This window comes from Protomyctophum parallelum (assembly GCF_964188405.1).
Source record: "Protomyctophum parallelum genome assembly, chromosome: 10".
NCBI classification, from domain to species: Eukaryota; Metazoa; Chordata; class Actinopteri; order Myctophiformes; family Myctophidae; genus Protomyctophum; species Protomyctophum parallelum.
The window spans coordinates 32,237,686-32,249,688 of record NC_139704.1 but is presented as its reverse complement, the minus strand read 5'-3'; the positions used below and the strand labels follow the sequence as shown (position 1 = coordinate 32,249,688).

Genomic DNA, 12,003 nt, shown 5'->3' with positions numbered 1-12,003 from the left:
ACTTACTGACCTGGGGATGTTATTGAAACCATATACTTACTGACCTGGGGATGTTATTGAAACCACATACTTACTGACCTGGGGATGTTATTGAAACCACATACTTACTGACCTGGGGATGTTATTGAAACCACATACTTACTGACCTGGGGATGTTATTGAAACCACATACGGTATGCCTCCTCCAATACATATGGAATGGCCTGCTGCCTCTTTTCACCTGCCAGTGAGGAGCCTCACCAGGAGGACATGGCGTGTGGAGGGAACACCCTATTCCTCATAGTTCATCCCCCTTACAGATGCCCTCGACCAATCTGTAGGAGTCACTAGTGCAGTGACAAAGGGCGCCCTTTTTGCCCGGCTTCCCTGTTTGTTGTTATGTCCGGCCAAGCCGGCTGCACAGTGGACCATTCAAACCCTTAGTCTCTACAAGTGGTGGGCAAAAACCTTACTCCTGTGGCACCCGAGTGCCCCAGTTTCCAAGCCCCTCATAACAACACAACATGCTCTGTCTTATCTTGTGTGTCTACAGACAATGCTTCCTGTGAGGATGTAGCAGGGTCCTCGGATGATCCCAGACGTCAAGGTAAGGAGCTATCAATGCCCAAAGTCAAGGAATACAAAAGGTTACACACAGCTGGACGAGGAAGGATTAAATGGCTTTAAAAGCAGGTCATGTCCTCAGCAGACCTACCAATACCCCACACTTAGATTAACAACTTCCATACTATAGGGAAGTATACTATACTATAGGCCAGGGCCTGTAGGGCATATAGTACACTATACTATAGGCCAGGGCCTGTAGTTAGTATAGGGCATATAGTATACTATAATATATGCCAGGGCCTGTAGTTAGTATAGGGCATATAGTACACTATACTATAGGCCAGGGCCTGTAGTTAGTATAGGGCATATAGTACACTATACTATAGGCCAGGGCCTGTAGTTAGTATAGGGCATATAGTACACTATACTATAGGCCAGGGCCTGTAGTTAGTATAGGGCATATAGTACACTATACTATAGGCCAGGGCCTGTAGTTAGTATAGGGCATATAGTACACTATACTATAGGCCAGGGCCTGTAGTTAGTATAGGGCATATAGTATACTTTGTTGACCGGGATGTATACTTTTTCCCCTCTACACCAAATCTCTTTTCCAAAACAAAGCCGATATATTTGATTGATTTGTTTGTTTATTTATTTCCGTGTCCTGCACACAATGTGCCCAACCCTCATGGGTTTATAAAACGCCATTTCACAATTGCATTTACAGCATGTTTACATTTCATAATGCATGCATTTACAGCATGTTTACATTACATAATTAATTATATTACAACTCAGATGTATATACAGAGTACTCAAATCTGCCACAACAAAAGTCCCTTTGGCAAAACATATCTCCATTTTTACATAGTCATTTCAATCTAGGAACTCCTCACAGATATAAGACATCTCATTAACAAAAATATCCCTCAGGTCATCATATTTAGAGCAGTAAAACCAAAAGTGTTTTCAGTGAATGTTCGCCTATTATTAACACTTACGACACGTTTTAAGACGTTTATATCAATATAGAAATCTAAAATATTTTTTTAGCAGCAGCCCGGTTGCTAGGCAATCACGTGGACAGGTCTGAGTGTCCATTAGGCCCAGTCTACTGTTGTCTATTGACCAGAGGAAATGGCCACTCACACACCGACTTGATGATAATGATGATGCCCGAGTATACATTATAATGTAGATGCCACTCTGCTTAGTGCTATGACTGGCACTTCCTCTAATGGCTACTAACATTCCCTCAGCATTTTTATGGCTCTGCCGGTAGACGGCATTATGTGTTCGCGATGTCCGTCCCATCCATCCATGTGTCCTTCCCAACTTTGTGAACGCAATGTCTCAGAAACGCCTTGTGGATATTATTCCATGGCGTTTTTGTCACAAAGGAAGATGAACTGATTAGACATTATGTGGTCAACGGTCAAGCTCATTATAGCCTCGGGACCTCAGGTATTTTATTTTCAAAGGAAGAAAAGAAAAAAGAGCCTGGGCGAGCCGAGTAGGAAATGTGGCATAGGAGTGGGAATGAACCTTGTATTTCGGTTTAGCAGAAGGGCGTCGCTCCACATTTGGTGACGTCAGTGTTCTCTGCTGCGTTCTAAGGGGGAGCTCATAGGTTGGTCAGTTCGAGCATGGCGAACATCCATCCAGGGCATGATTTTATATGCTTTTAGAAGTTAATTATTATCTAAGAACTGAGAAGTCAGCACCGGTCATCAGAACATGTGATGAGTTTAACTGTTATCGCAGTCGCTGACGAGTCGTTTGTGTGCATCAGGGCTGCAGGTGCACATCAGTGCACCTGTCCATGTGTGCATTTCCCGAGGAGCTGAGCACTGTGTGCAGAGTGAGTAGCCTTGCCGAGCCATGAGGCCCATAGGGCAGGAGCCTATCTCCTGTTTCTGTAGCGTGAGGCAGCTTGATGTACAAGTACACCCCCTGGACATGACGCTAGTATGTCACAGGGACCAGTTGAGTATCAAGCAGGGAGGCACTGGGTCCCATTTTTTAGAGTCTTTGGTATGACCTGGCCGGGGATCGAACCCCCGACCTCCCAGTCTCAGGGCGGACACTCTAACCACAAGGCCACTGAGCTGGTTGTGTGCAGAGTGCCATCTGTAGTAAATGTCTTTCCCTCGGCACCGATTCACAATGGGCTGTTTTTTTCCTAATATAAAAGTATAATTTTGAAGGGATTATTTCTATGATGGGTTCAAATACGTCTGGAATAATTATGTTACTGTCCACAGCACTGTCGTGTTGGTGATGTCACCACCAGCCAGCCACACCCTGTACGTGGCTCTCACCTAAAGAGTCATTTATAATGTGTCATACAATGGCGTCGCTTGCTGACAAGAGCCGAGCTACAAGCTCACAATGTGTCACGATGCTACATGTTTGCGAACGCAGTGATTGCGAACGCAATGAGCACTAACTATGAGACCTAGCAGAACATGTCTGTCTGTCTGTAATTTTTTCTAATTGTTGTTATTGCAATTTAAGAGCTGCGTTCGCGCGTCTTACTTGTGTAAAATCTTGTCAGCAAGTGAGCGACACCAGCGTACGACGGAGTATAAGGTCGCTTTCACACCAGAAAGCTTTACTGCAATTAAAACGACTCCTGCTGCACATTGACAGAAAGTGCGCTTCGCTTGGCAGGTGTGAAGCCTCATTCGAATCCTTAATGCGCATCAAAGAACCGCATTCTACTCCGCCAAAAAAATGGGGGTTTCGCTTCGCTTCCAATCGTACTCGTGGTCGAATGAGGAGACCGAAGCCCTGATCGAAATACAGTATGAGTACATTAATCAATTGCTTAAGGAAACATATAAAAACACTGCAGTGTAGCCTACAGAATATTGGGTCTGTCTGTGCGTAAACATGGTGTGCTGTCACTGTGTGGGGAGTAGGGACTTTCTTCATCTCAATAAACATGTAAACATTTTTGCTGCTGTCTGTGCTCAGCGCGCTCATCGCTGTGCCTCCATGCCAGAGAGAGAGAGAGAGAGAGAGACGGCACGACACATGCACGTTGTTATGAGTTTAATTTTAACACCATAGATTTCACTGTGTAGGCTAGTTTATTAATTGAACACATTGATAAAGGTCCCTGCTGCCTTTCCAATTGCTGCGGATGACAGCGCAGTGTGAAGGCAAACCGCAGCAAATTAAATAGGCAAGGATCCCAACTTCTCCGCCCATTCGCATCGAGTCTAGTGTCTACCGACGTATTAGGTGTGAAGGCGACCTAAGTTAAGCTTCCTGGTAGAAATCCCCTCCCTCGTCCTCTACCCTAATTTCAGCCTCTCCTTTCTTCCTCTCTCCTCACCTCTCTTCTTCGTTTGCTTCCTCTCCTTTCCTCCTATCAGCTTCATTGTTATAGCCTGTGTACTTGTAACACATACACAGTAAAATCCTTAATATGGTTCCATTTGTACTCCATCAGATGGATATAATACCACTGTGGGATTGGCCCTCCTTTTTAAAGGACTTTTAACAGATTTTAGTCATTACAATCCGTTTGCTCGTCTTATGTTGCACAGGAAACGGTTTCTTAAACTTTTTGGTGCCTAAACGGTCGGAAAGTCTCATCACTGTCTGTAATCTGACTCACTCTACAGGCACAGAACTGTTGAAATTGTTTTGTTTTTTAGTTTTCCCCTTTTTTTTTCTCCACATGCTGCGTAATACTGAAATACTCCATGGCAAGCTAACAGATTGTGATGTGTAAAATTGACAAAAGGTCCCTTTGAAGGGAGATTTCTATTGTTGACTTGTGGTGAGTGGACATGTTGCGGCTGTGTCCTGGCACCGTGCTGACTCTCCTGCCTGACATGTACCATCTGCTGCCCCAGCAGGAAGTGTTCTCTGTGTGTGTGTGTGTGTGTGTGTGTGTGTGTGTGTGTGTGTGTGTGTGTGCGTGTGCGTGTGCGCTGTCCTCTAACTATATATTGTGTGTTTTCCCTCTCTTCCCCCACCCAGCCTCCAGACCCTCCAGTCTCCATAGCAACAAGACCACCAGTAGTAATAGTAACAACAATTCCCACCTCGCCTCTCCCCTGGAGGGCAAAGGTATAGACTCTTCTCAACCCCTAATCCAGTTCTCACCTCTTAACTTCTCCTCCTCTTCTTTCCATCCTCCCTCACTCCCTTTCTCTTGTTGATTTAAATGCTCTCTCTTTGATGTCGGGCTATAATATTTTTTTATGCGAGGCTGGTATCGTATCCTATGGGAAAAGGGTCATTGGATTCATGTTTATGGTCGTTAGAACTGTAAATAGTAATTCCCACTTGATCCAGGGTTGTGGTTCTCAAAGTGGGGTCCAGGGACCCTCTGGGTTCTTTGAGGGGGTTCCAAACGGTCCCTTTTACGAGTCCGTTTGGTTCCATTTGTACACTCTCCGAGTTAGGAGGGTCCTTGAAATCAAAACGTTTGAGAACCACAGATCTAGGGAACCCCCCATAGCCCCACGGTAAACTCACACACGCCGAATATCACTCGCAGCCCCGAATCTCACTCGTCTGTGTCTTGATTTTCCCCTTCCAGGCGCGGTCAACGGCAGCCTGAGCAGGCCCCACAGTGAGAGCAGCGGGGAGTTCAGTCTGAGTCTGGACCAGGAGGTGTGGTCCAGCAATGGCAGCAGTCCTGTCCAGCAGCCCCTCCCAGCGTCACGCTCCTCCTCCCACCAGAGCCCCCAGCAGCTGCGCAGGTCCCCGTCCGGCCTGGCGAGCACCCCCTCGGGGGGCCCCGGAGGACCGTTACAGAAGACGGGGTCCCCGCGTGCCAACGAGGTGCTCTCGCTACAGCAGTTCCTGGACGAGGGCATTGACCCTGCTGAGGTGAAGGGACCCGTTGTTTCCCATTAAATCATGGTCTCATTTCATTACCATACCAACATAATGCTATTAGTGTGTCAAATTAGCCCATTTTTAGGCCTGAGATCAGATTCTAAAAATGTCTTCTACATCCTGACAGTTTTGTGAAAAAGCTATGTTTCTGTGTCAGTCGTTCTTCGATTTTTCTAAAATAGCAGACCTACAAGCTCGTAGCGTGCCACTCGGTGGCGCACTATGAGCTTGTAGATCTGCTATTTTTCAATAGCTAAAGCATAACATAATGCTAACGCCAAAAGGGGTTCCCGCCCAAAATAGGTTAGTATGTGAGACATTTTAGCGTGCCTGAAAGCTTAGTTCTGTACACACAGACTCCCGAGCCCGACACGGCCTTTACTGCATGTTATCCCCCAATCTCTCTCCCGTTTCCTGTCAGCCTACTGTCTGTCCCTTCAAAAACCAATAAAAGGCGTAAGCCGCAAAAATAAATAAAAACACACAAGAATTTACATGGAGGACAAACCTCCATTGCAGCGTCCATTAGTGCTTCTATTAACCACATATACAATGTAGTGTAGTGTAGTAATGTAGTTGAAAAGCTATACACAGTGATGAAACATGAACATGTAGTACCTTCCTTTGTCACAAGATGGGGTGCTTTCAAAACATTCTGTGTGATCTCATTAGTATGTCCAACAATACTATTGTTGTATGCACTCAAAAGTATATTGAGAAATAGCAAACTGATTAGAATATAGCATGTAGTAGTAGTAGTCATTTTGGATGTAACCCATGTCTTTAATGTTTGGGCAAGTAATGAATTTTATCAGTGGTTGGATGTGAGCTTCTGGCTTGAAATTCAACTGGCCTACTTTTTTCACTCAACTTTTGTCAACTTTTGAGAAAAATACATACCGGTAATCATATTCTCGTGTACACGTTCTACTGTTTCCTCTGTTACCCTGCAGTCTGGCAGCCAGGAGAGCCTTACCGTTGACTCTCCGCACCTCTCCACTTCCACTGAGCACGTGCAGAAGGATCGCATTGCCACAAAGGGGCGGGGCATCCTGCGCTCGGCGAGTGGGAGAGCGGCGCCGGTCAGCTCGGACCGCCCCCCGAGGTCCGGTGGCCAGCCGGGCCGTCCCGGCCTGCGGAAGACGGAGAGCACTCGTGTGAGGGGCTCTGTCCAGGTGCGTCCCGGCCTGTCGTCTCAGGGCAAAGCCATGTCTGTCTCTGAGCATCTGGACGTCACGGCGTCCGCCACGCTGCCCCGGGCCAGCAGCGTCATCTCCACGGCGGAGGGCACCACCCGGCGCACCAGCATCCACGACCTGCTGTCCAAGGACAACCGGCAGCCTGTGTCTATTGACACGACTCCCCCCGCTGCCTCCGCCAAGTCCGGGGCACGTTCCCAGCCGACCCCCAGTGAGTACCGCCACAACAGCACCCCCCTCCCTCATGCTCAGTCCTTGAATGGACCCGCTAGCGACATGCTCCCCTTCCCCAAGTCAGTCAGCCTGCCCTGTCATAGCTTGGAGGACCCAGACCTCTCCACCCTAGAATCCTTCCTTGGCCCTTCCTTCACCGTGGAGTCAGTGTTCATGGACTCCATCTTTAGTGAGTCAGCAGGCCAAAACCTCCCCTTCCTGTCCCTTAACCCAACTCTAGTTAGTAACATCAGTGGCCCCCCAGTTCAAAATAAAGTGCACCATCAGCCTAATGTCAGCCATTCTCCCGCCCAATCCCAGCTGGTTTACAGCCAATCAAATGGTCAAATAACACCCAACTCAGCCAATCAGAGCACGTACAATGAGGGCATGAATCCAGATTGTGGGATTGATGCTGACCAATCGCCTCCTCTCAGCCCAGAGGATAACCAGTCCTTATGGTATGAGTATGGGTGTATTTGAATAACATGGGTGGGGTTCAGGCTCGCTGAACTGATTGTCAGAAACTAAACAAAGAGGGGAGAATGAAGGGATGAATGAAGGACTGGACTCTTCCTCTGCATGATTTTTTATTTTATTTTTTTATCCGAGCACCATCTGTCTGTCGTGTTCATTCTGTTTCTTGTTTGGTGAATCGCTGCTTCGTCATCTCCCCCACATGCTACTGTTTTCTCTGGTTCTGTTCTGTGTGGTGGGTCTTTCCTTGTATGAGTCCATATTATTACTTCACCTCATCAAATCTCCTCTTTTGGCTGGCTAACATTGTACCAAGACTATTATCTGCTTTATTTTGGTTCAGTTAAAGCTCTGGTTATATCCATTTAGAAATAATTCAACCCTTAAATAAGACCATTTATGAAAGCGTCTCTAAAACTTGTCACTTGCTGAGTCATTGCAGTCTTAAACAGTAGTCTGATAAAAATTTAAGTTTTATCAGACTACTGATAACCCCCCCCCCCCCCCCCCCAACAAAATCTATTTGTTGTCTCAAGTCTAGATTTTAGTTTAGAGGGACGAAATACTACATCTTAAAGGGCATCCTTGACATTTAGATTTTTACTACTTTCTCCTATGCAAGCTAAGGAAGGACTTAGCTTGTGGCTAACATGCCCCTTGGTTTCTTCAGGTTTAACCCAAAGAGCTAATTCCAGGCACTATGTCAAGGGAGCTCTTAATCCTTTAGCTCGTTACCTTACCAATGTGTCAGATAATAGATTCAACTCCTGCTTCTTCTTTTATTTTTTGGTGTATTGATGTGGGGGGAAATCCTGTCTTTTGTTTTCAAAGCACATTGTATTCAACCTAATTCTACTGTACCACTAAACTGCATGGCTTTATTATGTATTGATCCGATCCAAATTGCTCATTTTGATTGCTGATATCAAAATGTAGTTTTCATTTTGTTTTCATTTTGATGATATTTTTTAGTTTTATTTGACACCTTTTTTTTCTCTAATCTCCTTTAATGAATCTACCATTAATGAGTCAGACCGTGCTGATGGGTTTCGATTGGTTAGATAGTTAACGCAAAAAGGTTTCCTTCGCAAAACGATTGGAGGGGACAGCTGTAGTTGAGGAGGGTGATGCAGACACCCAATGGGAATAGGTGGGGAATATGAATGTCCTGGGTGAGTTGTAGGTGCACTGTGGTGATGAAGAAACACGGGGTCTATACGATGATCAGACCATTTTGTGAACGAAGCGAACTTTAACTCATTTGAATATAGAATCCTTTGATTATAGCTGAAGGTAAAGACATGCATTGTGGGTACGTTTCATTTAGGGCTTACTGTGTGCCAGCACAAACAGCTTGTGTATATTTAAAGATGGAGTGCCCCCCCCCCCCTTTTCTTTTCTTCAAGAAAGTGTCAAAATTATGTTTTAATGTGGCCACACCCACCAGTTAATTAAGTATACGTGGTTTTCACCTTAGCACCACCCACCTGAACTCAAGCCTCGTCCACACACTGTTGTATAATAATGGGAGAGGGCTTAGGGGAGGGATGATGACACTAAAGTGGTGGTATTTCGTTTGGGCCTTTTAACCACACCTGGGGGTCTATTAGAGTAATGTTAACTCCATAGACGCATACAAAACAGAGAAGGTTTTTTTTTTTAATCACGGCACTCCATCTTTAACTTCATGCTGTCACACAGTTTAAACACTTGAATACGGTAAAACACACCTATTGACATTATTGTCTTCAGCTACATTCACCAAAATTGGCAACTGTGAAAAGGGTCCATTGGAAACCATAAAATATACGTGCACAGCATATTTAGATTGGATCATCTTTGATGACTTAATGTATTTTAGACAAGATCTTGTACAGATTGTTTGCAGCATTTTTAACTTATACTAAGAGACAGCACTGCTTTGATATTGATAGCAGTGTCATGTATAGTGTAGAGTAGACCCTTATTTATTTCCGCTATTGTTTTTCTATATACTGAATTGAAATGGCTCCACTGTATTTATCTTGATGTTCGCTATACAGTATAAGGCAGTACTTGGAACCCTCAACTTTGGACATACTGCCTTTTAAATATTTCATGATGTAACTTAATTGCCTTTGTCCTGCAGATGTGGAAGGCAGGAAGTCAAAAAGCAGGAGTGGGGAGGCACAGAAAAACTCCTAATCCACCCTGTCGACTGTGTGCTACCGTTCTGTGAGCGCGTGGTGAGTGAACGCACCTCCACAAGAGTCTGGCACAGAGAGGGGAAAAGGTGGCCAAGGGGGGACACGTACTCCTGGGAGTCTGAAATATGGTGCAACAGATGTCGTCCATCTCGGTCCGCTGCACCTGCTTCTCCCTCACATGTTCTTGAGCTCCCGTTGCTGCCCTGTCCATCACTATACCCCTACCCCCCCACCCCCTCTGTCCTGAGCCCCACTGCCCTGGCAGGTGCCAAAACGTCCTACTGTATCACACTCAAAGGGCATGGCAGGATTCTGATCTGCATGGCATTATGCGGTGTCAACCCACTTTTGCGTCGGATGGATGAGTAACCGTTCAACCTGTTTTTTGTACACAATGCCCCGTTGTGAGAAGTCCTGTAGTGATTCAAAGAGAACATCACACCCTTCCCTCCAGTTATCCAGTTTGTGTAATGGTGACAGCAGATTTCTTTCTTTCTTCTTTTCTTTAAAAAAAAATCTACTTGAAAGAAACCAAATCAGTGTGTCGTGTCAAAAGTTTGTGGCACGAGTTGCTGTCCTACTGCATGGCTTCAGTGCAACACTGAAATCCTTCCCCCTTGTGTGTGTCCCCCCTTGTCCCCCTCGCATATGCATGTAGAATCGGGCTACTTTCTGGTGTCTGTCTGTACATTTGCCTTTCTGTCTATACTGCTATTCTGCTCTGAACTTTAACCTTGTTCTCCTCCTTTTCTATCTTTCTCCTGTCTCTGCCTTTGGACTTTCTACTCTTCCTTCTACGTGGGACTCAGAAAAGTGTCCTTGGAACAGTGTGTCTGACGCCTAGTAGAGTTTTTCTACTGACACTTCTAAGTGAGAAACGATTGTAAAGCTCTTTCTTCCTTCTGCTTTCTTCACTTAAAAAAAACGAAACAAAAAACAGGACACTCCGGTAGAGGAAAGTGACTTCCTTCTCCTTGTTCCTTTGTTTATATTTTCTTTTCTTCCTTGAATCAAGGAAACAAACTAAAATCTCTCTTTAAAAAGACACTTTCTTTTCTATAAGGGACTCCTGTGGCAAATTGCACTGCCATGTCCTTGGGTGTGATGAACTCCTACATGTGCACTAGTCTCCACAGACTGCTAACAGTGCCAACATTCACACAGAGCTTGTAGACCAGATTCTGAGGACTCCACAACCGTTTGGACTTTTTTGTTCTCTGCCATTTTGACTATGTTGACAAAAGACTATATATGTAAAATGAGCAGCATGCAAATCCAACAGTGACATCTGTACTGTGGAACCAACCCAAATGCTGGCCTTACTGCTTCAAGCCATGCTCACACAAACATGAACATTTCAAAGCATGTCAACACTACAGAAAAAAAAGGTAAACTTGACTGACCAATCACAATCTGCATGGAGCAATCAATTAGCCAATCACCCTGCTTCCCTTGCCCAATTTATGGAGGACAACGTGGGGGGCGGGGTCTTTAGGATTCCAAAATAACTGATGGGAAGCCATTCCTGCGTGATTGGTGTCCATTGACTGCCATTCATACAGTATGTGGCGGTTGTGTGATATGAGAAGTGACATTGATAATGGTGTGGTTCCAGGTCACATATATTGCAGTTGTGTGCCATGGCTACATCCAAACCTGTTTACACAGTAGTAGATCTCAGATCGATATATAGCCCTAAAGCCTAGACACACTAGAACATAACATTCCTTGTTTTAGATCACTACAGTGAAACACCTACTGTTACATAATGATATATTGACTGTACTGTTAGACATGGCACTAGAAATATTGGAATATAGGTGGCCTGGAATACTCCGGGATGTGCAGAATTTGCCCACATTATTTTTGTGTGATGAACATGATTACCCAGTGTTTGCTTCCTTTCCCACTTTTGCATAAATCCATTTTGATGTGACTGATTAAAACTCTTCTCGAGACTCTTGTTTTCATTTCCATGTCTGTCTGCAGTTAATCTAAAAAAATATAATAAACTTTTACATGTCAGTGGCTGTAGCCACTTAGGAAGATAGTCCATCCTGATTGGAGCCACAAATCCTACAAATGGCACAGACGTGGGGCAGCATACAGTATGACGCTGACGTCCTATGGTTACTGGTGCTAGATTCAGCCAGAGTGTGTTGCTGGGACAGAGTAATGTCCAAGTACATTTGTCTCCTGGTTTGTACATCTCTTAAAATATTGAGAATAAATTGAAATATATGTTTTAATAATCTGGTGGTCCTTGACGTGAACAAATAGCACAGTAGGTCATTGGGGAGCCAAGGGTCAATCAACTATAGGCAACCCTACAGTACCAGGTTCTGAGAGGGTGTGACTAAAGGAGGAGGAAGTTGTTTATGAGTGAGAGAAATGTGTGAAAACAGTGATGTTTAAACATTGGTTATATTACTTCAGTAATCTCTAAACCAAATTAAGAGCCAGGGTGGGGTTTTCATTCAGTAGTTCGGCCATCACCAACTGACAATAACGACATG

General features: G+C 44.9%; 1 protein-coding gene across 5 annotated transcripts in view; it reads left to right on the top strand.

Annotated features, from left to right (window-relative positions):
- Positions 1 to 11,457, top strand: part of ccdc88ab (coiled-coil domain containing 88Ab) — a 123,309-nt gene extending 111,852 nt beyond the window's left edge. For 3 of the 5 annotated variants that reach the window (XM_083775460.1, XM_083775459.1, XM_083775457.1), the window contains 4 exons: positions 533 to 586; positions 4,546 to 4,635; positions 5,111 to 5,403; positions 6,366 to 11,457. In XM_083775460.1, the coding sequence (XP_083631586.1) occupies positions 533 to 586; positions 4,546 to 4,635; positions 5,111 to 5,403; positions 6,366 to 7,307 (1,379 nt within the window). In that variant the 3' untranslated portion in view covers positions 7,308 to 11,457. The remainder of the gene's footprint in view (positions 1 to 532; positions 587 to 4,545; positions 4,636 to 5,110; positions 5,404 to 6,365) is intronic. The other 2 variants (XM_083775461.1, XM_083775458.1) reach the window with 2 other exon arrangements.
- The last annotated feature ends 546 nt before the right edge of the window (positions 11,458 to 12,003 follow it).